At 35.3% G+C, this 26,448-nt stretch overlaps 4 protein-coding genes across 5 annotated transcripts; all 4 read right to left on the reverse strand.

Moving 5' to 3' along the window:
- Nucleotides 1-8,420: 8,420 nt before the first annotated feature.
- Nucleotides 8,421-13,123, reverse strand: LOC106151238 (uncharacterized). Its single transcript, XM_013524379.2, has 5 exons — nt 11,711-13,123; nt 11,047-11,166; nt 9,537-10,080; nt 9,193-9,259; nt 8,421-8,936 (listed from the first exon to the last, which is right to left on the reverse strand). The coding sequence occupies exons 1-5, from the start codon at nt 11,785-11,787 to the stop codon at nt 8,467-8,469; spliced, it is 1,278 nt and encodes a 425-aa protein (XP_013379833.2). The 5' UTR covers nt 11,788-13,123; the 3' UTR covers nt 8,421-8,466.
- A 229-nt stretch (nt 13,124-13,352) lies between these two features.
- Nucleotides 13,353-18,135, reverse strand: LOC106151165 (uncharacterized). Its single transcript, XM_013524272.2, has 7 exons — nt 18,047-18,135; nt 17,096-17,225; nt 16,099-16,209; nt 15,080-15,623; nt 14,478-14,544; nt 13,987-14,312; nt 13,353-13,667 (listed from the first exon to the last, which is right to left on the reverse strand). The coding sequence occupies exons 2-7, from the start codon at nt 17,167-17,169 to the stop codon at nt 13,560-13,562; spliced, it is 1,230 nt and encodes a 409-aa protein (XP_013379726.1). The 5' UTR covers nt 17,170-17,225; nt 18,047-18,135; the 3' UTR covers nt 13,353-13,559.
- LOC106151231 (uncharacterized) lies at nt 17,772-22,891 on the reverse strand. The gene is made up of 6 exons (XM_087001628.1): nt 21,601-22,891; nt 20,981-21,091; nt 20,256-20,799; nt 19,874-19,940; nt 19,386-19,723; nt 17,772-19,073 (listed from the first exon to the last, which is right to left on the reverse strand). The coding sequence occupies exons 1-6, from the start codon at nt 21,687-21,689 to the stop codon at nt 18,975-18,977; spliced, it is 1,248 nt and encodes a 415-aa protein (XP_086857754.1). The 5' UTR covers nt 21,690-22,891; the 3' UTR covers nt 17,772-18,974.
- Nucleotides 22,892-23,050: 159 nt separating this feature from the next.
- Nucleotides 23,051-26,367, reverse strand: LOC106151233 (intraflagellar transport protein 22 homolog). 2 transcript variants are annotated; one of them, XM_087001629.1, is made up of 6 exons: nt 26,236-26,367; nt 25,962-26,044; nt 25,555-25,644; nt 25,102-25,200; nt 24,595-24,695; nt 23,051-23,695 (listed from the first exon to the last, which is right to left on the reverse strand). In XM_087001629.1, exons 1-6 carry the CDS (start codon nt 26,272-26,274, stop codon nt 23,541-23,543), a joined length of 567 nt encoding a protein of 188 aa, XP_086857755.1. In that variant the 5' UTR covers nt 26,275-26,367; the 3' UTR covers nt 23,051-23,540. The 2 variants fall into 2 exon arrangements, with proteins under 2 accessions (XP_086857755.1, XP_013379823.1); XM_013524369.2 differs by lacking the exon at nt 24,595-24,695 and adding an exon at nt 24,078-24,190 and having other exon boundaries at nt 26,236-26,366.
- Between the last annotated feature and the right edge of the window lie 81 nt (nt 26,368-26,448).

Here is a 26,448-nt window from a genome sequence, read left to right on the forward strand (position 1 = left end):
TCGAGCTACAGTAACTAAACTGAGTCATTCATCTGAAACGACCATCGTCGAAAAAATAGCATCCTTAAAGGACAATGTTCATGTAAAAATCCATTTCTCGAATTTTGAAGATACAGCACTCAATCTATACACTAGAGGTATGTTTTAATCGATCCCCGCCATTTAAAAATTATAAAAACAATCTATTAGTAGAAAAAAAGCGTTTTAGTAAACCTCACCTCAATATGCAAAAATGAAGCAACAGATCTGGGCCACGTGGTACTGTGACGACAATCACGATAAAGGTCTATGAGACTCAACTGAGCTCCATGGTGCGTACAGACGGAGAAGTTAATGAAAGTTGTGTTGAACGGAGTTGAGGAATTTTCGTTATGCCTCGGTGTGTTGCCGTGGGATTCACCAAAATTGCAGCTCTCGTTGACAATCTTTCTTTGTCTGTGACGGTCTTCCGTGACTTACTTACTAACTTCGGTGACAATAGTTGCGATGCTCTAGATCATGGTCACCTCAGGTGGTTTAGATCATATCAAGAGCTGGTAGTCTTTCAGATTAACTGTCGTCAGTTGGCAAACTTACTGATTGCTAATGCATTTTAAATGCATTGTAGTTGACCAAAACCTCGTTTACAACAAACCTGTTAATTATGCACCGCTGCAATTCCCAAGCCAGGTAATAACAGGTATGAAACTCGTCTTGTGGGCTTTGATATTTTGCAATATATCTCCTTTATTTCATGGGGTTATTTTATTGGTATTTGTAAATGACGTTAAATATCAATACTTAAACAATTAAGTTCAAACACGGTCGCGAACATTAATAAAAGAAATTGCTCTCAGGGTATCTTAAAGCTTCCGTGGAAGAAAACGTGTTGAGGAAAAACAGGAAAAAGAGCGTTATATTAAAGAAAAAATGGGAACTGCTATAATAAAATGGTTCGTTATCCTAATTCGTTTATGCTTTGAGGATTTGTTTCTGAAGATTATTTCATCTGAAATATTAAATAATTTAAAAGATTGATCATTTTATAACTTGAAACGCAAATTCTGCGTCAGTACGCAATTTTTTTTTTTTTTTTTTTTTTTTTTTGCAAATTTGTAAGCTTATAACACCGTGCTATAAAGATCTACTCAAGAAAAAAATTTGCTTGGGTAAAATTGAGTACGGAATGAACTGGAGACACTTGGCTTGTCGTTAAGTTTACACGAAAATATGTCAGGTAACTTTATACTGTCTTTGAAAGAGTAAAGATTGAAAGATAATTTTAGACAAACTTTGACGGGGGAAATACCTACAAAGAGTAATGGGCTATTTCGCCAACATCTTGTTGAAAATTTTACACTGCAATTCTATTCAAATAAGCTAAGGAACTAATTGCCAAATTAATACTCTCATCACATAACAGGGGGGTAACCAGACCTGCAAAAATTGTACGCACATATTTAAAAAGATTACAAGCACATACAGCAAAATGTAGACCTACGCAAAACATGAAGGACAGCGTAATCACAGCAAATGTACCTCATATAGTAGCTTTATTTCCATTAATAATAAAATCATCATTTAAGTCAAAAATATTCTTGCAATTTAATAACTATTTTAATTTACCCAGAACGGTATATTTATTTTAAAGGCGGTTAACTGAAATATAGTTTTATGATTTGTTTGTGAAAATTGCCCATGTCACCCTGTTAGTTTGGAGGTCTAAGCTGGATCAAGTCCGTGTTAAAATTCCTATGAAGTTGTGCAGGAAAAATTCTTCCTTTCTTTCTCTAGCTCCTCGATAAACCTGGTGTTCAGATTTTATCTAGTACCCCCAGGTCTACGGGAGCTGCGCTTTGTAACTAACGCACAGGTAGATTTTTACCTGAGATAACTGGAGTAAAGCTTAGATAGAGAGTGCGTTCGATACAAGCAAGACAAATTGAATGCCATTTAACCCTCTAATTAAGAGGTAAAGGAAGTTCCAGTTAGATGGATGATTAAGATAGGACTTGTAAAGGTAACGGGCATTGTTTACCTCAGTTTAATAAAAGTATGCAAGACGGAGTGTCAGCGGTTTAATAAAATAAATTGAATTTCACAAATAACATGGACCTCATATGCAATAATCAACATTTCCCTTAACTCATTCAAATGCAGTGTTTTATACAACTTGGGATAACCATAATGAAATGATTGTTAAAGAAATGACTAGACGGGAAATGGTTTTACACAGCTTCACGAGGATTTAGACCCCTCGGGTAAGAGATTTGTATGAGTATAAACTTTTATCAGAAGTCAGAGAAGTCATCTTACATGTAGACAACGCAGCTCAGTTTGACAGCTAAGCACGCTCTGTTCTCCAGTGGCTCGATTGTCGTCATCGGACCACGTGACCACGTAGCTCATTAACTCCCATGCCGAGCAAATAGGACGTTTTTTAAAGCCAAAAATTTACAAAATGAGCTTTTAATTTGTGTATTTGGATAAAGATATCGTTAGTTGGGCATGTTTTCTGAAGAATATGTCCCGTTCAGGCCATTCTGACGGCATGAAGCAAACCCTTTAATAGTAGGGGAGCCAAACTCCAAAAGCCTTCAAAAAAGGGTAGTAAAAAAAATTTAATGATATAAAATTTTCGAACATATCGTTGGAGAGCCTGATACCTGGGGTTTATGAATCTGCTTATTGGACAAATGGGCTCAATTGCGAAAGTGCCCAAAAATCCAAGATGGCCGCCAGCAATGGTGAATACAGAGAACAAGCATCAATTATGAAAAATGGTTGATATTTTCAGTTTCTTTAGGTTTAGATGTTTGTGTTGTCCATATGTTGTGGAAATATGTACTCTCTGGTGATCAATAGCTAAATTTAGTCAATTGGATTCAAAATGGCCGCTTTATCCAAGATGGCGGCCAATTTTTCACCATTTTTTGCAATTAAATAATGTTTGCTTTCATTTTGTATTATATTCAATTATTATTAAAGCAAACTGTTATCAAATATAGGTTGTCTACAATATTTCCTGCATTTCAAGTATCTGTTTACAGAATGATGGCTTGATGGATAAGAGAAAAATCCAAGATGGCCGCCAGCCATGGTGAATACACAGAATAAGCATCAATTATGAAAAGTGATTAATATTTTTTTTTTGCTGAAGTCTACATTACTTTTATTGTGTATATATTGTGGAAATATGCACTTCCTGGTGATCTGTAGCAATAATTTGACAACTGGGTCCAAAATGGCCTCATCATCCAAGATGGCGGACAATATTTCACTATTTTTTGCAATTAAGTCATGTTTTCTTCAATCTAGAATTTCTTTTAAGAGTGATATAAGAAAAAACTGTCATAACATATAGCTTTTTTATAATATTTCACACATTTCTGTTGTCTGCATGCACTATGTAGGCTTTTTGATTAAGAGAAAAATCCAATATGGCTGCCACACACCCCTCACCATAATGAGTCAGAAGCACAATGTATATCTTTTTGAAAGTTGAAATACCTTATTAAATGAAGTATATTTTATTTTTATTTTACAATATGCAGGTAAAGAACAATTGCTTTAAATATTTCAAGGTAAATTTGAGATGGTGTCTTGACCCAAGATGGCTGCTTTATTCAAGATGGCGGCCAAAAATTTGGCAATTTTTGCAGTTAGGTCATGTTTTATTTAATCTAGAATTACTTTCAATCTTGATAAAAGCAACACACCATCAAATATAAGTTATGTACAGTATGACCTGTATTTCCTCTCTCTGTACAGTATTAATCTTTATAGTTAGAAAAAAATCCAACATGGCCACCATGCATGTCGACCGTTATGGCCCAAAGGTGCGCACAGCATGCACCTTATTTGCAAGATCAAATATCTTCTTCAATGAAGTATATTCCATGTTTCCTTTGCAATTTATTGGTAAAGGACAATTGCTTATTTTTTAATGTAAAGCTGAGACCATATCTTTTTTCAAAATGGCTTATTTATCCAAGATGGCTGCCTTTATTTTACCATTTTCGCAACTGAGGCACTTGTTCTATAATCTAGAAATTATTTCAAACATGGTAAAAGCAATATTTTAAGAAATATAAATTCTCCTAAATATCTCATACATTTTAATATTTGTAAAGAATATGATTAAGCCTTTTTCATTAGAGAAAAATCCAATTTGGCTGCCATATACCCCTTACCATTACAAATCAATGGTACCATGTGTACTTTACTGATAGTTGAAATCTGTTATTTAATGTATATTTTTCAGGTGGTACTGATATAGATTTTATAGATGACATCAAAGACTTGTCATCCCAGATGTCATGTAATGAACTTTTCTTTATATATGGATTGAATGTCATAAAATGTAGGATGCTTAATTCAAGTTTGGGCTTGAAATAGGACATTACGATTTCGACTAACTTAGTGGATAATGCAATCTAAAGATTCTACACTTCATGCCAGATTTACATAAGGTCGCACAAAGAAAACCCAAGTCCACATAATGACCAGTTAAAGGATTTATTCGTTGATGTTTCTAAGTCTCCAAATCCTAACTTCTTGAAAACATGTCTGCTCCGTTTTTCCCAATCTCCTCTCCTCTTCTTCTTTTCTCTCCCAATGATATAAATTCTCATTGCTTATATACCAATTTCTTATCTTATGTAGATCTAAACATTAATTTCCTATAATTGTATAGTTAAATTTTTCACATGAGCATAATACAAAGAGGCCGGCACAAAACTCCAAAGCTGTTGGACCACATCAGGTTACATCATGAGACTTCATAAAATATATTTTTTATCTTAATGCCGGACATGACAGGCATGTATGTTACTATAATGTTGCCATGCAGCATTACTTTTAACTTAACAATTAATATTAAGTTGGGTTTATTTAGATGATGTGGACCTTTAAAACTTGATTTCAGAGGTAAAACAGGATTACAAACAGATTTCAAAATATGTGATAATTATCCTTCACACAACAGGCATATATTCATTTTTCATAACATCTCTGCTCATCCATCATTCCTGACAAGCTCTCTCCAACTGTAACATGTTTCTATACCTATGGATGCTGTCCTGATAGTTATCTTTTGGAATAAGACTTTGAGAAGCTGCTGGCCATACCAAACTAACCACGTTATAAGCAGTTTTGAATTTCTCTGCGGGGGCATGCCTTTTTTGTCCATAAAAATGAGTTGCTATTAGATGTGCACCTGAATATGTAGGGACACTACATTGATCAATACTTCTTCCCTGTATCTAGCACTGTTAAAGGGTCATGGAATAAGAACCAAGGACAATCTGTGGTCATGGGTGTATCCATCTCTTAACATTATGAATCCTCCACCACCCTGCTGCCTTGGAAGGATACAATATTTTCCACAGGTTTCACCAGCTCAAATCAGCATAGTAGATACAGGGACAAGATCCACGTCAAAATAATGCTTATCGAGTACCTTATGTTATGGTTCCTTCAGTTCATTGCCCAATGGGTGAAAAACCTTTTTGTGCTTGGTGATCAGATTTTCTTTTCCCAAAGGAGAGTGGAGACTAAAGGATCCGACGCGTCTAAGATTCCTCCTGAGGAAACATGGTGTTACAGTGGATTGGAGAATTGGAGCATTTAGTACTTGGGTATTTCATTAAGCATATTGGTAAAGAGGTCATGGGTATATTCCTCAGAACCTAGCCATACACATTTCAGGTTGCAAAAATTGGAAGGTTTCTTCCAATTCATACATTGATCTTTGTCTTACATATTACATAAAGCACTTATGGTCCACATGGATGTGGTTTGAGTACAGTTTATGAGCTTACCGGGCGTAGTTTCTTTAACTCTCCTTATAAGCATGGGAAGTGCAAATGCTTGGCATTTTGTAATCTTTTCCAGCATGGAGGAGAATGTCACCACCTTACAGTTACATGGTATTATGGAAGAGGCGCACATGATTTTTGTACAGCTATATGGATTTTTGGGTCTTAAGATATGACCAAAGGCCCTGCATATTTGCTTCTTGCAAAGCAGATCTTAGGTTTCTCCTCCCAACTGAGGATGCTCTTCATTTCTATACCTTATGAGCTTTACCCTTACCAAAATATCAGGTCAGTTGCAAATTTACTGCTTTATTGCTGCAAATCTTCTGCAAATTGCAATTCCTTCTTTCCAATTTGCTGCAATATTCTGCAAATCAGCAGCAATAAAATTAATGATGACTTAATGATGTGGGACATTATAAACTGCTAAACAGCAAAATGCATAGTTGTGGCCACCATCTGTATTCCCAAAAATAAATTGCAACTAGAAAAGCACCTCGAGAGCGCAGACCTCTGTCAAGGCAGCAAAGTCTCCACCCAATGCTGTTTCACCCCTAAATTTTCATTCTATAATGATCTAGTTTTTTCATTATTGATTGATTATTGATCTGGATCACCACCAAAAACTTATAATCTGTTCCTTGGCCCACTTCTGGCAGCTTCTGAATATTTCATCAAAATTGGTCCATAACTTGATTTTTTTATTTTTGATTATTGATTGATTATTGATCCAGGTCACTTCTAAGTTAACCCATTTCTGACCTACCCTGAAAATTCTATCGAAATTCATGCATAACTTTCTGAGTCATGTTGATGACAAACAAACAAAAAACAAACAAGCAGGGGTAAAAACATAACCTCCTTGGCGGAGGTAACTAAAACACCAATGTAATAAATGAAACTAGTATCTATTGCATAGTTAAATAAATGTTGTTTGAAGTTTCAATAAAATATGAGTTAAGCTTTGATTCCATGAAGTGAAATTTGCATGGAATTGGAATTATTATTGTACAAAACCTTTGAGCTTCTTTTTGATAAACAAATAAATAGATAATGATGTTATTCTAGACATGTAATTTGACAACATAGTTGTTAGGCTAAAAATACAATGGTCCAAGAACATGCATATGAATGTGAAGAAACTTGTAAATAATTTACTATGAATAAACATGCCATCTTAAATTTATCTGCAAAAAGTGAAAAAATTCTCATATACCCATATATTGTAAAATAAAAATGAAATGTACTTCATCAAAGGAGATATTTCAACTTTTTATGAGATACGTCACTTTGTTTCATATGAGGGTAATGATAAGGGATTTATGGTGGCCATTTTGGGTATTTCTATAAGCATAAAGCCTTCTTTCTGTATAAAGATAGTAAAAATGCAGGAAGTTAGGGTAGAGCATCTATGTTTGATTAAATTTTGCTTCTAGAAGATTGAAAAAAATTCTGACAAAAAGAAAAGGGATTAAATTGCAAAATTGGTCAAATTTTGGCTGCCATATTGGATAGAGTGGCCATATTTGATTAATAGGTAGTGTATAATTAAACATCATAAAATAAAAAACAAGTGTACTTTACCAAATGTTTTAAAATGAAAGTATAAGATACTTCATTGAATGAGATATACCAACTTTTGATATGATATGTTTCGCCTTTGACTCATATTGGTAAGGGGTGTATGGCAGCCATATTAGATTTTTCTCTAATCATCTAACTTTAATTATGCATTCAGATAGCAAAAATGCACACAGTATTGGAGAAATTCTATATTTGATAAAATTTAGCTTTTTCCATGATTGAAAGTACTTCTAGATTACAGAAACCATGACTTCATTGCAAAAACTTGTGAAAATTTGGCCGCCATCTTGGATAAAGTTGCCATCTTGGATTGAAATAGCTCTTTGAATATACCTCTAAAATACTGAAGCAATTCCCCTTCACCCAAAAATTGTTAAATAGAAATAGCATTTGCTTCATTAAAGTAGATATTTGAACTTTTCTATAAAAGACAGGTAGTACCCTTGACTCATAATGGTAAAGGGTGCATGGCGGCCATATTGGATTTTTTTGTATTCACAAAACCTCTATATTACACATAGATGGTACAAATGCAGAAAATAGTAGAGGCAATCTTTATTTGATAAATGTTTGCTCATATCATGATTGAAAGAAATTGTAGATCAATGAAAAGAGGATTTAATTGCAAAAAATTTTGAAATATTGGCCGCCATCTTGGATAGAACGGCCATTTTGAATCAAATTGACCAATTTCTGCTACAGATCACCAGATAGTACATATTTCCACAATATATGGACAATAAAAATATCTACCCTGAAACTAAATGAAAATATCAACCATTTTTCATAATTTATCCATTTATTGCATATTCCTTAGGGGTGGCGGCCATCTTGGATTTTTGGGCACTTTCGCAATTGAGCCCATTTGTCCAATAAGCAGATTCATAAACCCCAGATATCAGGCTCTCCGACCATATATTCGAAAATTTTATATCATAAAAATTTTTTTTCACCCTAATTTTTTGCCTTGGCTCCCCTACTATAACATTCACTAAAACCTTTGTAAGATGATTCTTCGAGCTGATGACCATTTTGCAGCGCAAAATGCTTAAACCGATTTGGAAATAGTATAGGATAAAATATATCAAGGACGAAACATCTGTAGCGATCTAGAAATTGAAGAAAAATCAAGATTTTTTTCCATATCTGCATTTTTTGTAATTGACATTTTACACTTAAAGTAGCCTTTGGTGTTGGGTTGTAGACCAAAAACAAACAAACCACTAACCCTGACATCTCCAACTCTCAGCCAGGTCCACCAGCTGTATTTTGGGACAAATATGTGGTCGTACAATTTGTTTAGAGACGATGAAGACAAAGGATTCTCCCCACAGAAGGTGCATTCTCCAATCCTCTTCAGATACGGCGAGACGTACAGCCGGCTGACAAAATTGTACGTGTCAGTTAAAGCCCCGGTAATATTGTTAGCAGGGATGGCTGGATTAGCGTTAAAGTCACCAATTAATATGCTTTTAACGTAACCTGTCCTGGCAACTTTAAGCAAAGATTGTATCTCAAAGAGGCTCTGCTCCTTGAAGCTCGTGAAGGGGCCAACTTTGAAATAAGAGGAAGAAAGAATTAATGTAATTTAGCAGTATTTCTGTGTCATTTAATTTTTTTAAATACTTTTATACATAGTAACAAATATGATTCCAGTAAAATGCCTGACTATAACTTGATATAAGAAAAGAACGACCATTGTATATTTACATGTACTTATACAGGTCTTCGTTAGTCAGCTACAAAAAATAAATAAATAAATAAAATAAATAAATAAATAGATAAATAGATAAAAAAAAATAGAACAAACCTTCAAGGTAAATGTCTTTGCTCAGCTCAGAGACCAAGTGTGTGCAAAACACGTGGTAACCTTCTACCTAGAATTAATAAAAACAGACTTAAAATGATTTACTGAAGACCTCTGTAGCTCAGTTAGTAATGAGGGAAATTTAATTACTTGTTTTACCCTTCTCTGTGTTAATATGTTCTTTGCAGATAAAAATTAAACGTCATCCAGTCAGTTCGTGAAATAATAAGTGTTCTACTTATGAACAATACGAATGGTTGGATAATCAACCGAAATACGATCGGACACAGATATATCAAGCCATTTCCGTCTGCATTAGAAAGAGATTTAAAAACTTTAACACAAACCTTAGCTTTGATATATCCTCTCGGTACTATCAAGGAATTTCTCCCGTGGTAATTTACTACTTCAGGGTCAACCAAAGGTTTTTTACTGAGGAGCAACAATCCAAAGGTTGTCGGATAAGGAGTAGCAAGACAAGTCTGAATCCTGGCTTGGAAAGCAGATAAGGTCAAGCTGGCCACTTGGGACGATGCAAAAATACGATTGAGACACGAAAAGCAGTCCTGCGAGAGAGAATCAAAAACTTCCCTGCACGTCGTTAGGGCACACATGACGTTCTGTAATCCACTCAAAGTTGAGCAGTTGGTCAATAGACATTGAACTACATTTGAAACAAGTGAAATATCGCAGGCAGGAGTTGATGAAGCGTTAGAAAGAACACCGTCCGAAATGTGCAATGTGCTGTAGGAGTAAGGAAACTGCGACACGGCGGCATTAACGATGGCGCGTAAGTCGTCTGCTTCCCAAACTTCTTGTAGACAGACGACATCGCCAGGAATGTTTCCGTTGGTTACTGTGTCCAGGAATGCATCTCGGCGGTTTTCATACCTATTTAATTGAAAAATAGTGTATTATTTTTGACTCAGAAACAGAAACTTCAAATCTAATCATGCGATATCAAATAAGAGGTAGAAATCAATCTACATGTATATAGTTTATGCTGGACTTAAGATTACATTTGCCATGCGAATGTCCGTACGGCACCCACATACTGCCCATGAATCCCTTTTCGTCTGTGCGGAGAAAGACGGTGGCCATGCAAAATCGTGGGAAATCGAACTGATTCACGGTCTCCGTAGCCTCTACGGTTTATTCAAGCTAAAAATTTTGACAAATTTTTGCCATCGTAAGTCCGGATCTGTAGGCAATAGCTTTATTGTAAATGACATTAGGCCTAATTCCACAGCATTATTGTAAATGACATTAGGCCTAAGTCCACAGCATTGTACGGTGATAATGGTTGAACTGTTGTTGGTCTCTTTTCCCTCCCATCTTTGGTGGTTTGGTAGGCATAGCGATATTGGAGATGTTTAAAACTTACGTATTTCAGTTAAGTATAATTCATTTCATCTGAAAAAAAGGGTGAAAAAATCGCATGGCAAAATTAATCTAGGCTTTAGTCTTTTCCATGATATGCTACTACATATACCAAGTTTGAACGGTTCCCTGTCTTGATCAGTTCAGAATCCTATGCTGGAAATACCAAACAAGCCCTTCAAACAAAATAAATCAACACAGAAGACCCAGCAAAAACAAAATACTGGCTTATTTCCCTGTTGAAGGTGTACCAATTGCAAAGTCGGATCGTCACTTCGTAATGTTAATTTTTTGTCTATTAATTAAAAAAAATTCCTTCTTTTTTTCATCAAATAATATTTAATAAAAATATTTTTTTTATTATAAACAGAAACTTATCTCTAGAAGTGGTAATATGACACATGAGATATACATATACTCATATTAATTAATTCCTAAGTGTTCTTGTAAATCACTTATTAACAGTATTTAACGTACTTGGGTACTTCAGAGACGTGCAGCCCAGTGTTAAAAGTAACAACTTCTAGTTCGGAGCGTTTCCAAAACCCCGGCAATCCCCATGGATTCCAGTAAGGACTGTGCGGGAATGCAGCAACACTGCAAAGAAGAAAAAATGTCGAGTGGCGTTCTCGACCACATAAACAAATAAAATGCAAATTACATGTAACAGCGGGTTCTTCCAAGGTATTCTGCTGCTGTCAAGGATACTAAGTACTATGGCAACTATTTGTTATTCGGAGTCATCAAGGTACATGTAATGTAGGCCTATCACCAGTCTGGTAAACGGCGGTTGAAATATTCCTGTGTGCCTGGTCCTTCTGACGACTTATCTTTTAATATTTAAATATTATCACTATTTTGACCATTTCCCTGTGGTCACAACCACCAGTCTTTGAATAGTTAATGGAAAATACCTTTTGTGTTTTTAATACAATTGCTGAGAAATAAAAAAAAATTCATTTACATGTTAGCTTTGTTGAAATGACAAGAAGTCTGAAAGTACAATGAATAAGTGAAACGTTGGCTTGCTACGAAATGAAAACGACAACAAATAGCCTTATTTGGTAATCTAAGCCATTTTAAATTACAAAGTCTATCATTTTGTTCTCTAATTGTGTAGAGGTTAATTTTTCATACTTACTATTTCAAACCGGTATAGGCGGTAAGAATGGCACCAAAAATCACAAGCCTTGCAAAGGAAGGTCCACACATTTTCATATTTGTTGTAGACAGCAGCTTGCGTTAAACTAACATAAAGGATCAAGTCGTTTCCCTTATAGCATATAAGACCGTTTAAAAATAGATCTCTAATGACGTTCAGTCAACAGGGTTGGTATGTGGCCAATGTTGGTATCACCTTTGTATCTGTATGATGCATCCTTATGATAGTTTCTTAAATCCATATTAATTCCAAACATTACTTCATTTTGTTTGTTTGTGGTGACGTGTGACCAGGATATCTAGACGATGAGGGTGACAGATGAAATGTACGACTAGAGACACACACGGAATTTATTTATTTATTTATTTATTTATTTATTTATTTATTTGTTTGTTTCTTTGTTTTAATTCCTTATTTCCATCTTTTTTTAGTATTAGGCCGATGTAAGTCAACTCGATTTGCATGTAACTTTTAAAGATAATAAATTGCCCATTACACTACGCTTGACTTCTTCAAAACAAATTTTGTGTCTGAAAACACTGCTATTCTTTTAAAATATCCCAAAAAGCTTTAGACAGTCATTGTAATGAGGTTTTTATTGCTTCACCCTCTGTAAGTTTTCCATAAGAACAATAGTAGGAATAGTAAGAACACATTCTTTGACGTCAGGAAAGGCATGTAGCAACATATTGTGTAGCGCATCTGTTGGCGTGCACTGTAACTGGTATTTACACTGACTTCTTGGGTGTTGTCATTGGTCTTCAAAAAGGAAAAAAAAGATAAAGCGTCAAATAAGTCAGAAAAGAGACTACTTGCTGTACGAGTACATAATGAGTATTTCCGTCCCCAAACTGCATACCGTTACTGTATACTGATAAATTCATTGATTGGGTTGACTGTAATCATTATGATGTTAATACGCATACGCTGACATGTAAGCAGGATATGGATTTTTTTGGGAACAACATCCTTAGAATTCATTTAAACAAAACAGATAACGTAAGATATTATGCTCAGCTGTCGCAATCAGTTACTGTGTCCGTTTTAATAATATTGTGACCCTTTCGGATTAAAGGTACATACGAACCGAGCATCGGTGGAGCGTGGATTCCAAGTAACACATGTAAACCACTTCTTCTAGTTTTGTATACGACTCAAATAAATTTGACATGCCAAGGGAAAAACTGAATAGATCACTCGATCAGCCATGAAATAGCTTTAGACTGTTCCTTTCTTTAAATTTTTGGTCGGAAATTTAACCTACTTTCGTGACCTACTTTTCTGCCCCATTGACACACAGCATAGAATGCTAGCAGAAAAATCCGTTCAAACATTATTTTTGGATAAAATTAAACAATTTCTTTTGGTAATTCTCTTAGTTATACTACTCTAAACTTTATGCTGGCATTTGGTCGCTTTTTGTGACAAAAAATTGACTTTGTGTGCATCTTTAAGAAGAAGTAAAATTCGATATCTGTTTTTTTTTTCATACTTATATTTTTGGTGACAGTAATTAATAATGAAATAGACAGTCCTTCTGTTACAAAATGTTTACTGTTTCGCCTTCAGCACCAAGATATACGCTATCCAAAACCCTTGAAAAAAGATCCATAGATTCATCCACGTTCTGTATTTATTTATTTATTTATTTTAATTAGTTAGGAATGAAACTCAACCGTCTCTATCTTTGGTTAATGATATACTTTGGTAACAGGAAATTCCGGAATAATTAAATTTTTGCTATGCTATGTGAAGGTCAAATGCTTATTGTGTGCCTTTAATAATCTTGAAAATCTTCGGTGAAAGAAAACGTGGACGAATAAAACTGTTATTTTTCTTCTCCCAACTGCCATGACCATTTCTCATATGAGACAGACACCCCATAATGGTCGGATAAAGGAAATTGCTGGCCTGGAATGTGGGACTCCAAGACCCTCTGGAAAAGGAAATATTAAGAATTCATACGCATGTGCATCTGTATCGTATGGCGAAAAGTACTGTAGCATCAAAACTCCTTTAGAAATAATTAAATTTGTTAGGATGAATTCATAATGAATCAAATTGTTAATCAAGAGAAACTGGAAAGGTTAGGAAAGCATGAAATGTATCATTGTTGCCCTCTAGGAGTTAAGGGAAGACTGATATGTTAAACAAATTTAAGATTCTTTTCCAATTACCTTCCTTCTTCGATCTCATGAATACATCTTGTGCAATAATTAAATAAGTATAAAATTGATTTCTTTCTTTAATCTTACCTTCACGCCTTTTCTTTTCTCGTAACTCCACCAACATGTCGGCACAAAGATATGGTCGTACAATTTGTTTGGTTCCAATGGTGGAGTCAAAGGATTTCCTGCGCAGTATGTGCATTTCCCAATGTACAGCAGGTACGGAGAGAAGTACCACTGACTTACAAGATCGTATGTGTCTATTAAAGAACCTGGTATACCGTATATAGGGATGGCTGGATTAGAGTTAAAGTCGCCTATCAAGATACTATTCACGTAACTTGACTTGGACGCCTTTAACAAAGAATCCATCTCAAAGAGACTCTGTTCTGCGAAGTTCGTGAATGGTCCAACTGTAATGTATAAAAAAGATGTTCTTTATTGTTATATTTTCGTATTTTTTTGTTTTATTTCATTTTTGCTATAGCTATTACTTCACTAAAACGTTTTTATTTATCATTTATTTTGACGCAATATTTGATAACACAATGCTGCTAAAAAAAAATAAATTTACAAACCTTCAAGGTAAAGATATCTGTGCAACTGTGCGACTAACTGAGTGCAAAATAATTGGTAAGCCTCTATCTAAAAATGGTAGATAGAATAGATATATCACAACTTTATTTTGTCAAACACGATCAAAAACAAGAATATACATTAAATGCATAAGGATGAATTCCATGTATATCCCACTTATACTTCCATGATACACATACAAAACAAAGCTGGTTTTAAAATTGACTGGCAATTTGCGCTTGAGATATGCGATACATGTTTAAAGTATTCAAGCTTCCCTTAAAAAGGGGAAATTCGAAATAACATTTAGAGATTTGGTCGTACGTGAAATGCATATAAGGAACGAGTAAGGGTTTTTGAATGAATGAATAAGGTATCTATAATTCTATACCTGTATACCAACAAAAATTGCCTCTCCAGTTGTAAAGTTGCATACTTCCCAATATCCCATGAATATAAAAAAAAAATCAAAATTGGTGGAACACTACACATTAAAAATTATAAGGATACAAATTACAAATCAGTTACTTTTCAAATTGTATACTAAGTAATACAATCAAACGAAATGCTTAAAAATAGTTTATTGTTTAATGTAAACACAAACCTTTGCTTTAATATATCCTCTTGGGAGTATCAGAGAATTTCCTTCGTGGTAATTAACAACTTCGGGGTCAACCAAAGGTTTTTTACTCAGAAGCAGCAATCCAAAGGTGGTCGGATAAGGAGTGACTAAGCACACCTTCATCCTGGCTTGTACAACGGCGACAGTCAAGTTGTCTGTATGGAACGACGCAAAAACGCGGTTAAGACACGAAAGACAGTCTTGCGATAGAGAAGCAAATGCTTTCTTGCACGTCGATAAAGCACACATGACGGTCTGTAGTCCAGTTGATCCAAGACAGTACTTATTAAGACACTGTACCACATTAGCAATAGCCACCTCTTTGCAGGCAGGGGTTGATGAAGCGTTAGACAGAACACCGTCCGAAATGTGCAATGCGCTGTGGGAGTAAGGAAACTGCGACACGGCGGCATTAACGATGGCGCGTAAGTCGTCTGCTTCCCAAACTTCTTGTAGGCAGACGACATCGCCAGGAATGCTTCCATTTGTTACTGCATCCAGAAATGCATCTCTGCGGGTTTCATACCTATTTAAATAATTTTGTCACTTAAAAGTTTGGATTTGTCATTTTCATTTAGAGCTTATTTTGCATAGTGCGACAAAATGTTCTTACAAAATAAATTAGGCTTCGTTCACATGCAATGTCTATTTTCTAAATTCTATTTTCTATTCGCGCTATCTTATGATCACGGTCTGTGCCCTGAATATCCCGCCGCATAATTACTGGCAGCGCGAGCCAGTTACTTATAGTAACTTATAGTAACTGGCTCGCGCTGCCAGTAATTACGCCGCGGGATATTAAGGGCACAGACCGTGATCATAAGACATACCGCGAATAGAAAATAGAATTTAGAAAATAGACATTGCATGTGAATGAAGCCTAAATAAATAAATAAATAAATAAATAATTAGAAATAAATTCGACGCTCCCTGAATAATAATTAGAAAAAAATACGATTTCTAACGAAATTATTTATCCAGTGGGAAATATTTTAACTTACTCGGGAACGTCATCAACGCGCAAACCTGTGTTAAAGGTAACAAATTCCAGGTCGGAGGGTTGCTCTAGTACCTCTGGATTCGGCTCAGTAGTATCATTAAGTGCAGCAACGCTACAAATATAAAGAAATGTGTTAAACTCCTTTTACCGATGCATTGGGTTGTTAGTCGATCCTAGTCAGGCAACTGCACTGAATTCTTTAAAATCAGCACCAATGCCATATTAACAATATACTTGTATTAAAGGGTATGGTTGTTTTAACCAATCTTTAGTTCAATTTGTGGCTTGTGTATGCCCAGTTACCAGTGGTTTACATTGAAAAGACGGTTGGATTAATGCTGCCTGTAAATAATGCCTTGCCGAATAACTTAATAACATGCACGAATACTGTAATTGATAATCATTGCACGTAAAGCCCTTCTCACCGTTGTATTGACAGTCATTTATGAATATACATTGTATTTTAAAGTTAAATAACACAAAGCTGTCTATATAAACACCTTTTGTCAAATGTTTTATTGCCCACGTCTTGTTGATATGGGCAACCAATTTAGCAGGTTAGCAGTTTTAACTACCCAACGTCGAAAGAAACTGGTTCCTTTCAAAGTGTTAAGACTTTCCTTACAGACCAATGGTAACGAAATTCCCAAATGCCTCAAAACACTGCACACTCGCTATTTGGAGCCTGGTTTTGTATTTAGTGTTCTGTTCATTTAACAAATTATTTTTTATTGTTTAAAATATTACATAATGCATATTCAGCTTATGATTACGAACAAATGCTTGGTTTCAGCACGCACAATTCGCAAATTCTTCACATTGCGCATTGCGACGTAAAATATCGAACAAAGGCCTGTAACTTTTCAGAGAATCAACACGACATACACTGTATGTCGTAGGTCACTAAAACCAGCACATCTATACTTCTGCTACTGGTGCACGATGGATGACTTTTACTAAGGGAAATAAATACGCGGGCCTCCCCCTTTTTTACTTACTATTTCCAACTGATAGTTCCCGTAAGAAGAACGGCAGCCAACAGCACCAACGCCGGTGATGAAAACCCTTGCATTATCTTGTTTGGTGCATGCAGCTTGCTTTGAATGCGCTTTAACTGTTACGTCGTGCCTTTTATACATGGAAGTGTCAATAAAGAAGGGAAGGTACTTACAGCTGACATTTTTGCTGAATGACAGGCCACGGTGCTGCCGTTGAAAACAAAGCAGTCGTGTTCATACATGTGTCTTGTGTCATGTCAAAGGGAGCCCAGTCCACAAACTTGATATTTAATATGGAATATTTAATTTTGGAAAGTATAGATACATGTACATGATAATGTAGAAAAATTACAATTCTTTGGGGAGCGAAAATTGAAAATATCATTATACTTATTCTATCATTTTCTTTATGTCAAATTTTTCCATACATACCAGTACAAGGTGCATACTAAAATAAAAGGATAAAGTTATTCTTGGACGAATTTGAAAGTGTTTCTGCTGAGGTTTGACAACTTTTTTAACTTTCAAAATTGCTTTGGTTAATTTTTTCGACGATGAGACACTGGAGACCCTTTGAAAAGTCTCAGATTATCCCAAGAAGCAAAGTGGTGATGTATTTGGTGTATGAATCATACTACATTAATGTATCAGTACAAAAAAAAGTATTAAGTCTCAGTGAAATGTTTTAAAGCACAATTTATTGCAAATGTACTTAGTTAACTACATGTTGAATTACCAAACGCTGTTTATCTGTCTAGTGTCAGGCTTATACATGTATAACCATCGTATAAGTAATAATTATCATACAACATCGCAGAAATAATAAAAAACACAAATATTAAAATACAAGATAACATTATCCATATCATATGTTACTCCTATCTATAAGTTCTTTACTATAATATCTATTATTTTTCTCACGTAAATGCCTTCCCTAGATAAACAACTTACCTAAAAGATTTGTAATGAGAAAGTCAGTTTTTCTATAGTGATGGTAAGCAACAAGTATTTCATAATGGAGAACCTTATGAATATGCGAGGATGTGCCATAGGGACTATCCCTAGGACTCCCATTAAGTAAATATTGCATTACTTTTTTCTTTTGTTCTTGGATAATACATCCATTAAATCACAAAAACACGAATAGAAAACGACATAATAACAAAACACATTAATGTATTGTCATATAAATAAAAGAGAGTCTGGCGTCATTTTCTGTTAACACAAATAAATTAACGCCATCTTTGAATGCTTAAAATTCAAGAACGTTTCCCACTACATTAACAACTGTCTATGTATTCCACCACTAAATTAGACAGGATGTAGCAACTTTATGAAAAGATGTGATCCTCTTGACATTTTAAATGTAATTAAACCAAACAGAGGCAGCGCAAGGTGCTTGTAAGGATAATTACATGTATATGACATACATACCTAGAGATGTTATATGACCGTGGAGATATACGCTTTATTCGGTTTTAAGAGTGTTTCTCTGTGTTTCAGATATGTTAGTTGACTAAGTTATTCTGAATGTGCCCTAACTGTGACTTCGGATGCACGAAAAAAAAAAAAAAAAAAACATATTTTCTTCAGGCCCGTAGCCAGCAATTTCAAAAGGGGGGTTCTTTTTCTGAAAAAGTGGACCTTTTCCCATAAAAACTTCATGTAACTAGATCAAATTTTACCCAGAGTGGACCTTTTCCCAGCAAAAGGGGCGGTTCTTTCGAACCCCCCGAACCCCCCCTAGCTACGGGCCTGTTCTTTATTGATATGTTGACTGTTTGTCCCGATCGTCAGCAGTGAAGGAGACTTTTAATATAATTATTTTGCTATGCATTATTGATCACATGAGTAAAAGTACAATAATAACATAGACTCTTTACTGTAGCTGCCATGACCACTTTTCAAATGTGACCGACACCCCGTAATGGTCAGAAAGAGGAAAACCTTTGTTCTTTATGTTGGAGTCCAGGATTCTCTGGAAAGTCAACGAGAGTATAATGTACTATAAGTTGAAACAATGATGATTTATAAGCTGTAAAAATCAAACTCTTCATCCAAGTAGGAAATGCCGGTTTTTTCAACTGGGCATAAAAACATCACATATCAACATAATGTTCCTTTTAATTATGAAAAAGAAGTGTTAATCAAGGAAGGGCAGCCAAGGTAAAATTTATCCTTCATAGTGCTACTGCATTAATATTTTTTTTTTTTTTTTTTTTTTGTTTCGCATACATGTACAATATAGGAATACATACATACATACATACATACATACATACATACATACCCGGGCATCTTCAAGTTTCTCCCAACTCCACCAGCAAAATTTTGGGACAAAGATGTGGTCGTACAGTTTATTGAGTTGAAACCGTCGAGCTGATGGGATCAAAGGATTTTCTGCGCAGTATGTGCATTTCCCAATCTTCATCAGGTACGGAGAGAAGTACCACTGACTTACAAGATCGTATGTGTCTGTTAAAGACCCAGATATATCGTTAGCAGGGATGGCTGGATTAGAGTTAAAGTCACCTATCAAGATACTGTTCACGTAATTTGGCCAGGATGCTTTTAACAAAGAATCCATCTCAAAGAGACTCTGTTCTTTGAAGCTAGTGAATGGTCCCACTGTAATGTAAGTAAAGGTACTGTCATTGATCTCATACATTTTGGTCTAGTTTTCTCTTTATTGAAAACTATCCACAAAATATAAGAATGATCACTTTTTTAGCGTAAACCTCTATAAAACTGTGCTATTAGAAAGAAAATACATCAAACCTTCAAGGTAAATGTATTTGTTCAGCTCGGAGGTCAAGTGAGTGCAAAATATTTGGTAGGCATCTATCTGGAATTATAAAATGAAGGCACTGTCTTCTTTATTCATATTTTAATGTCAACAAAACATATTAATTTCAATTTTTCAGATGCTGTATGAAATTACAAGTCCAACGTAAAAAAAGCTGACAATTCATATTGGTACAATGTAGGCCCACATGTAATTTTGCACTTCCGCACGCACACACACTTACACACACATACTATTTAGCACGTGTACCAGTCAATCATATATCTGTTTTAAAACATCCTTTATATATCTATTTGGTATACGAATCATGTAAAAGGTACAAGAAAATAAAATGATTTCAGCCTTTATACAAACCTTAGCTTTAATATACCCCCTGGGGAGTAAAAGAGAACTTCCTTCGTGGTAATTTATTACTTCTGGGTCTACCAAAGGTTTTTTGCTAAGGAGTAACAATCCAAATGTAGTCGGATAAGGAGTACCAAGACAAGTCCGAATCCTGGCTTGGAAATCGCCAAGGGTTAAGTTGGCCACCTGAGACGATGCAAAAATCCGGTTGATACACGACAGACAGTCCTGCGAGAGAGAAGCTAAACCCTCCTTGCACGCCGTTAAGGCGCACACGGCGCCTTGTAATCCAGTTAAAGTTGTACACTTGGTTGAAAGACATAGGATCACTTTGGAAATACTTGCCTTTTCACAGGCAGGGGTTGATGAAGAATCCGAGAGGACTGTATGAAAGACGTGCAAGGCACTGAAGGAGTAAGGAAACTGAGACCGGGCGGCTCTCACAATGGCGCGTAAGTCGTCTGCTTCCCAAACTTCTTGTAGGCAGACGACATCGCCAGGAATGCCTGCATTGGTTACTGTGTCCAGAAATGCATCTCGGCGGCTTTCATACCTATTTAAATGACACAAATGATAGGACAGTTTGGTAATTTTATCTTACTTATTGTTTCAATTCAACCGTTCTGACGTAAAGAAAGAAAAGATAGCTGCTCAAGTTTATTGAAACAAAATGTTTGGGAACATATCTTCTCTTTTTTTTGAAATTATGACACATTGTTTCATTTTTAACTCACTCGGGAACATCAGCTGCGTGCAGGCCTGTGTTAAAGGTTACAAACTCCAGGTTAGAGGGTTGCCACAATGGCCTGGGGTCCTGTAAAACTGGACCAGGAAGTGCAGAAACACTACAAAGTCAAACAAGTAACATTAAGTCCACAATGAGATAAAAAAAAAAGAATCACATCATAATGTTTAATGGGCAAAATTGCAATTATTACCAGTTATCAAATACTTGCTACATCTTCTCAAACAAATTTGGGTAAAGTAATATTTTGTTTTTATAAACGTATTTAAAAACGAATAATTATCACTCGGTGAGCAACTTTCAACTAATCAAAACGCTACACAAACACTTCCTATTTTAGCTTATGAATTCAACTTTACGCGAGCAGTATGCGTCAATAACGCGTTAACAAATAATACACATCAACATTTTTATACACATTAACATTTCTATACCGACGGGTAGAAAACGTTTCTTCCTTTTTTTAATTTTTACTTTGCCTAAATTACGACCCTAAAGTGGCTAAATTGTTAAATATATCGACATTCAATATGCACATTGAATAACTATAACTTGAGAAAATACACCGGTATACTGTATGTTGGCCCTTAATATTGATTTTTCACTTACTATTTCCAATCAATATTGGCGGTAAAAAGAATCAAACTCATCAGCACCAGCGTCCGTGAGGAAAGCATTATCCCGTTTATTGCAGACATCACGAGTTGAAGCTACTGAAAACTTTTACATCGACAAATAAACATAAAAGTGCATGGAGTGCATTAACAATGAAAATGACATTCTTACTGAAGTGAGACCGTTGCGATGGGGGTGAGAATATCGTTGGTGAGTAGAGGCTTTATACGCTTAAAGCTATAGACGATGGTTCTTCAGCTCTAGCTCTTGCTAGATTTCTTTATAATATTTTTTCAATATGTTTGAAAACAGCGTTCATTTTAAATCAAGAAATTACACTGATGAATGTGTGAACATGATACTAATATGCAATGGTCTGCCATTAAGGCTCTCGTCAGTTCCTAGGTTATTTATACACTTACGATTAATCCATTTGCTGTTATCCGTTTACTTTTCTTATTTTCAATATCCATTCACTAATTTATTTATCCCTTAATTTATTTATTTACCTATTAATTAATTGTTATTTTTCATTATTTGCTTGAAATCATAAACACAATTAATCGTCATGTGTTAATATAGCAATATATAGTTTCTCTCAAATTTTCATTCTTCAAATAAATTACAGCTGTCCTGCTGTTCAAGCTTTTCCATTCACACCACTCTTACCGTAATATTGGAGGATAAAATTCATGAGGTTATCTACTGTAACCACAATACGGGAGGGAAACTAGGTTCTTTAAAAAAAACTTAAAGGATGCAACATGTGATCCTTCGACAGGATAGAACTTAGGAGTGGCGGCTTACGTTGTTTTCATGAATAATTGCATTCCGTTACATAAAACAGCGCAAGTACATGTATAATGAAGCAAGGCGGTAACACGCAGATATTCACACACTGTCGGCACATTTACAATCCACCTGTGGCGGCATAACTTACTGTATAATCTAACCAATCCCACTGATGACCCTGAACTTTGATATCACTGGGGCCTTTAGTATATCATGTTGAAAATTGAAGAAGATTCAACAATTTTGTAACGAACTAATAGCGATCCCGATGGTCAGAGATAAGCTGATCCTGACCAAGGAGTTTCAACAGGACTCCTTGTCCTGACAAAGTGCAGTAGCAGTAGGAGGGCCTAGACTGTCTTTCCTTGGTAAGAAATTGTAATGCTGCGGTCTACTAAATGCAGAACAGCTGTAAGTAGACTGTGAATGCTTTTAGGTACACGGATTGGTACTCCAAGAATCGCCAAACATACTTGCTTGTAACATGTCCCAATTATTTACAAATATGGTATCCTTGGGTGAAAGAAATAACAAGATCACCTGAAGATAGAATATTCATATATACTTTAACTTCTTGGCTGTAGAAATAACACTGAACAATAATCTTTTACCTTCATGAAGACTCCACCTACAAAGTGAACGCAGTTTAACATACTTTTAAAAAATATGTTTTATTTGCCTCTGTCTTTAGTTTTAAAATTAACTGATTGTGGAATGTTTCTGCAACTTTTTAAAATCATGTGAATATTCAGGCACGGTCCTGGAAATTTGAGATGAATCCAAACAGACCATGAACACATTGTCAATTCCAAATAATAAATTATTCCATAACATAAAGATTGTTATGTTACAATACATGTAAGTAAAACTTTGCCAACTGACAGTCTCTTGGTGGTTTCCTCCTTGAATGTCACCTACAAGTGTTGCCCTTATTAGCCATTACACATGTAGCAGATTATAAAAAAGACTGACTGAGATTTCCAATCTGTCACCTAGTAGATTCAAATGGGTACAGTAGTACAGGGTGACACCTGATGCTAGTACATTACACAGGTGACAACCATTTCTTATGAATGTCTAGCTGATGCCAAACCCACTGGTACCTGTAAGAAATGGGTCGTCTTATTTCCATCCAGACTACATTATTTACTATTCATAATGCTGAGTTCTTCCTTGTCTCGGCTGTCATGCATTGCATTGAGAAGTCCAGACAAAAACTTTTCAAATTCCGTACGTACATTCTCTCCATCATCATCAAGGTTGGTGTTGACAACACTGATTTTGCTAAATGCCTGGGCTGTAACGGAAGAAATAAAAAATAATCTTGTTATTTTAATTTCATGTTTAAAGTGCATCAGTTATGAAACTAGCACTAGTAAAACTTAATGAGAAACAGATATTCATCTTTTTTTGATTATCATACATGTGGTGTTTTAATCAATAAATTGTACACTAATCTAAATATGTAATAAATAACAGACTATCATCAGTTTTGCATTTTCATTATGTGTTGATTTATAGGTTCACATAGTACATGAGGACAAACTAAATAGCCAGATGACTTAACTAGTATAACAGTTAAATCATGTTTGAGAGTAAAGCATGGTATTTAATCATCAAATCTTGGATAATAATTAATTTATTCCGGGTGACTAAAGTTCTCCTTTTTGTACACTTACGTGGTCCTGTCCCTCCACTCTGGCCCAAAAAACCAGAGGAGGATCCTTTTTTGTGTGCAAACAGTAAGCATTGAGTGTCTCGCAAACCAGGGACACTTACAAAATGTGTATACCTGAAGGATAGTGAAAAGACACTCACAGAAAGAGAAAAACACAATATGGGGAAATAACTGATTTTTCCACAGCACCTCAAATACCACAAAAACAAGGAAAAAGACAACTATCTGACTTTTCCAGGGGAAAATCCAGATTTTATCTGAAAAATTAAATTGTTTAATAAATTTGTGTCATGTGTGGAACAAGACTTCACAGACTGGATAGAGCCAAAGCAGTACTTGAAGAATAAAATTGCAATAACAAGCAAAAATATATACACAAAAAAGGAAATATGACAAATGATATATAAATATCTGAAAAATATAACCAATGCTTTAAAGGCAGCATCTGTAAGAATAAATAAATACACAAAGAGAAAAAGAGAAGTTCTCATGTCTGCTCTGGAATCCATTTTACTTACACATCTGGAACTTAACACGTTCAGTAGTAGTGGGTTTGTGATGTGCAAAAGCAATGCACTGAGGTAGCTTCACACCAGAGACTCTCATGAAGTACGTCAACCTACAGTGCACAGTGGGTAAATTATGAACGTTTGTCAAATCATGTTGGGATCATGGCAGCAAAATGATAGTTTTCACCTGACAGCAAGAGATTGCATGAAGTTTTTGCCAATTTGAGAGTAGTGATAACTGTTTGATAAACGTTTTCTTTGGCCCAAGGTATACAATCTTTAATGTCCAATATATTTCCACGTGGTAAATAAGCTCAGTGTGGTATGTGAAAAAAAATGTGAATCATATTACAGCAGAAGATGTAGGACTATTTTGCTAGATAAATGTTATCATCTAAGCTTAAAATTACACAGATAAGGCATACAGAGCACTCAATGAATATTGTATGTTCTATACTTGATGCAGGTTTACTATGATATATTAAAAAAGTGTAGGAAAATGGAAGGCCAACTTACCACATTTCTAGGTCCTTATCATGATTTGCCTGATCTGGGTTATACACAAACACTATCCCATTTGCATCTTTTGCAATAGCTGGCCAGCAACTTTCAAACCTAGGAAATATTGTTAACACAATTATAACAAAGTGCATCAATTACATGCTACCTATCCATGTTATATATTGAAATGGGAACTGTTTAACTTTTCTTTGTTTCTTTCAAATGTACCTTCAGTCCACGAACAGCATGTAGTTCATGTAAAATCAAATGAAGACTACCCAGATATATACTGTACACAGTATACAAAATATTTAACAAAGAGCACTTAGATGAACTAGTACCCTGCTCCAAAATGGAAATTAATGCAACACAAAAAAAAAAAAAAAACCAATAGGGTCTTTTGTTGACATACATGTACAGTATACTGTATGTCTCCACCTTGCACACAATTTGACCAGAAGCACCTACTTTTTATCACCACTGACATCCCACAGCTCTACCTCTGCACTGACTTTCTTGCTCCCTACTGTCAAGTTATTGGCTTCATATTCAAGAATTCTGGAGAAAAAGCAGTTCCATGAAACAATGTCTATAATCAATACAAGAGATTCCTCTTTGGAAAATACTTATTTTTCAAGACTGTTGTACCTAGTACACTGTGGTTAGTTGATTTGAGCATGAATGTTCAAAGTTCTATGATATGTTACATACAATGTACTAGTACAGACCAATGTGTTTTGAGTTACGCACATCCACATACACTGGTATTAACGTTAGATAAACAATATAATGATAGAATAGTACCAGTATATACTGAGGCAACTACTTTTAATCTATCTACACATGACCTATGATCTTGTTCACATACTCCGTACCTTACACCTTGTGTCGGTCGGTACTCCCCTCCAATATTCTCTGTAGCATCTGCTAAGTAGTTAGCTATTGCACTCTTGCCACTCTGCACACGAAAATGAAACAAAAATGAAACACAAATTACACTTGTCCATATACATTTACGTTAGTAAGTTAGATATCTCAAAATCTTGTGAAACTTGCCACAGATTGCAATATTTCAGCTTACAGGATCATTCATAATCTGGTTCTTGGTAACAAGGATTTGTCTCAATTGAAAAAATATCCTCTACTTACCTCACAGGGACCTAAAACCAACACTTTAGATTTGAACATTTTCTTCTAGCCTGGAATGCAGTCGTCCGTCGTTTACCTTAGCTACGCCTACAGCGACCTCTACAGTGGTTTTTGATGGAGTAGAACGCACGCTATGGCGTGGCTGCACTGTATTGCCCAAGAGATACTTACACTACAGCAGATATTTTGACCTAATCTTATTAATAAAGACAG

Source organism: Lingula anatina, chromosome 1, assembly GCF_051362555.1.
Source record: "Lingula anatina isolate TDL-2025a chromosome 1, LinAna3.0, whole genome shotgun sequence".
NCBI lineage: Eukaryota > Metazoa > Brachiopoda > Lingulata > Lingulida > Lingulidae > Lingula > Lingula anatina.

Excerpts from the sequence above, each read along its gene's own strand:
- LOC106151233 (XM_013524369.2), bottom strand. The coding sequence starts at position 26,274 with ATGTTCAAATCTAAAGTGTTGGTTTTAGGTCCCTGTGAG. Across the intron at positions 24,191-25,101 it reads GATAAGGACCTAGAAATGTG|GTATACACATTTTGTAAGTG; the intron begins GTAAGTTGGCCT and ends ACTATCCTTCAG. Across the intron at positions 23,696-24,077 it reads GAGTGGAGGGACAGGACCAC|CCCAGGCATTTAGCAAAATC; the intron begins GTAAGTGTACAA and ends CTTCCGTTACAG.
- LOC106151165 (XM_013524272.2), bottom strand. The coding sequence starts at position 17,169 with ATGCAAGGGTTTTCATCACCGGCGTTGGTGCTGTTGGCTGCCGTTCTT. Across the intron at positions 16,210-17,095 it reads GGAACTATCAGTTGGAAATA|CGTTGCTGCACTTAATGATA; the intron begins GTAAGTAAAAAA and ends TTATATTTGTAG. Across the intron at positions 14,545-15,079 it reads GAGGATATATTAAAGCAAAG|ATAGAGGCTTACCAATTATT; the intron begins GTTTGTGTTTAC and ends TACCATTTTTAG.
- LOC106151238 (XM_013524379.2), bottom strand. The coding sequence starts at position 11,787 with ATGAAAATGTGTGGACCTTCCTTTGCAAGGCTTGTGATTTTTGGTGCC. Across the intron at positions 11,167-11,710 it reads GCCTATACCGGTTTGAAATA|TGTTGCTGCATTCCCGCACA; the intron begins GTAAGTATGAAA and ends TCTTCTTTGCAG. Across the intron at positions 10,081-11,046 it reads CACGTCTCTGAAGTACCCAA|GTATGAAAACCGCCGAGATG; the intron begins GTACGTTAAATA and ends TCAATTAAATAG.
- LOC106151231 (XM_087001628.1), bottom strand. The coding sequence starts at position 21,689 with ATGTCTGCAATAAACGGGATAATGCTTTCCTCACGGACGCTGGTGCTG. Across the intron at positions 19,941-20,255 it reads GGGGGTATATTAAAGCTAAG|ATAGATGCCTACCAAATATT; the intron begins GTTTGTATAAAG and ends TTATAATTCCAG. Across the intron at positions 19,074-19,385 it reads AGAAACTTGAAGATGCCCGG|AGAATCCTGGACTCCAACAT; the intron begins GTATGTATGTAT and ends TTGACTTTCCAG.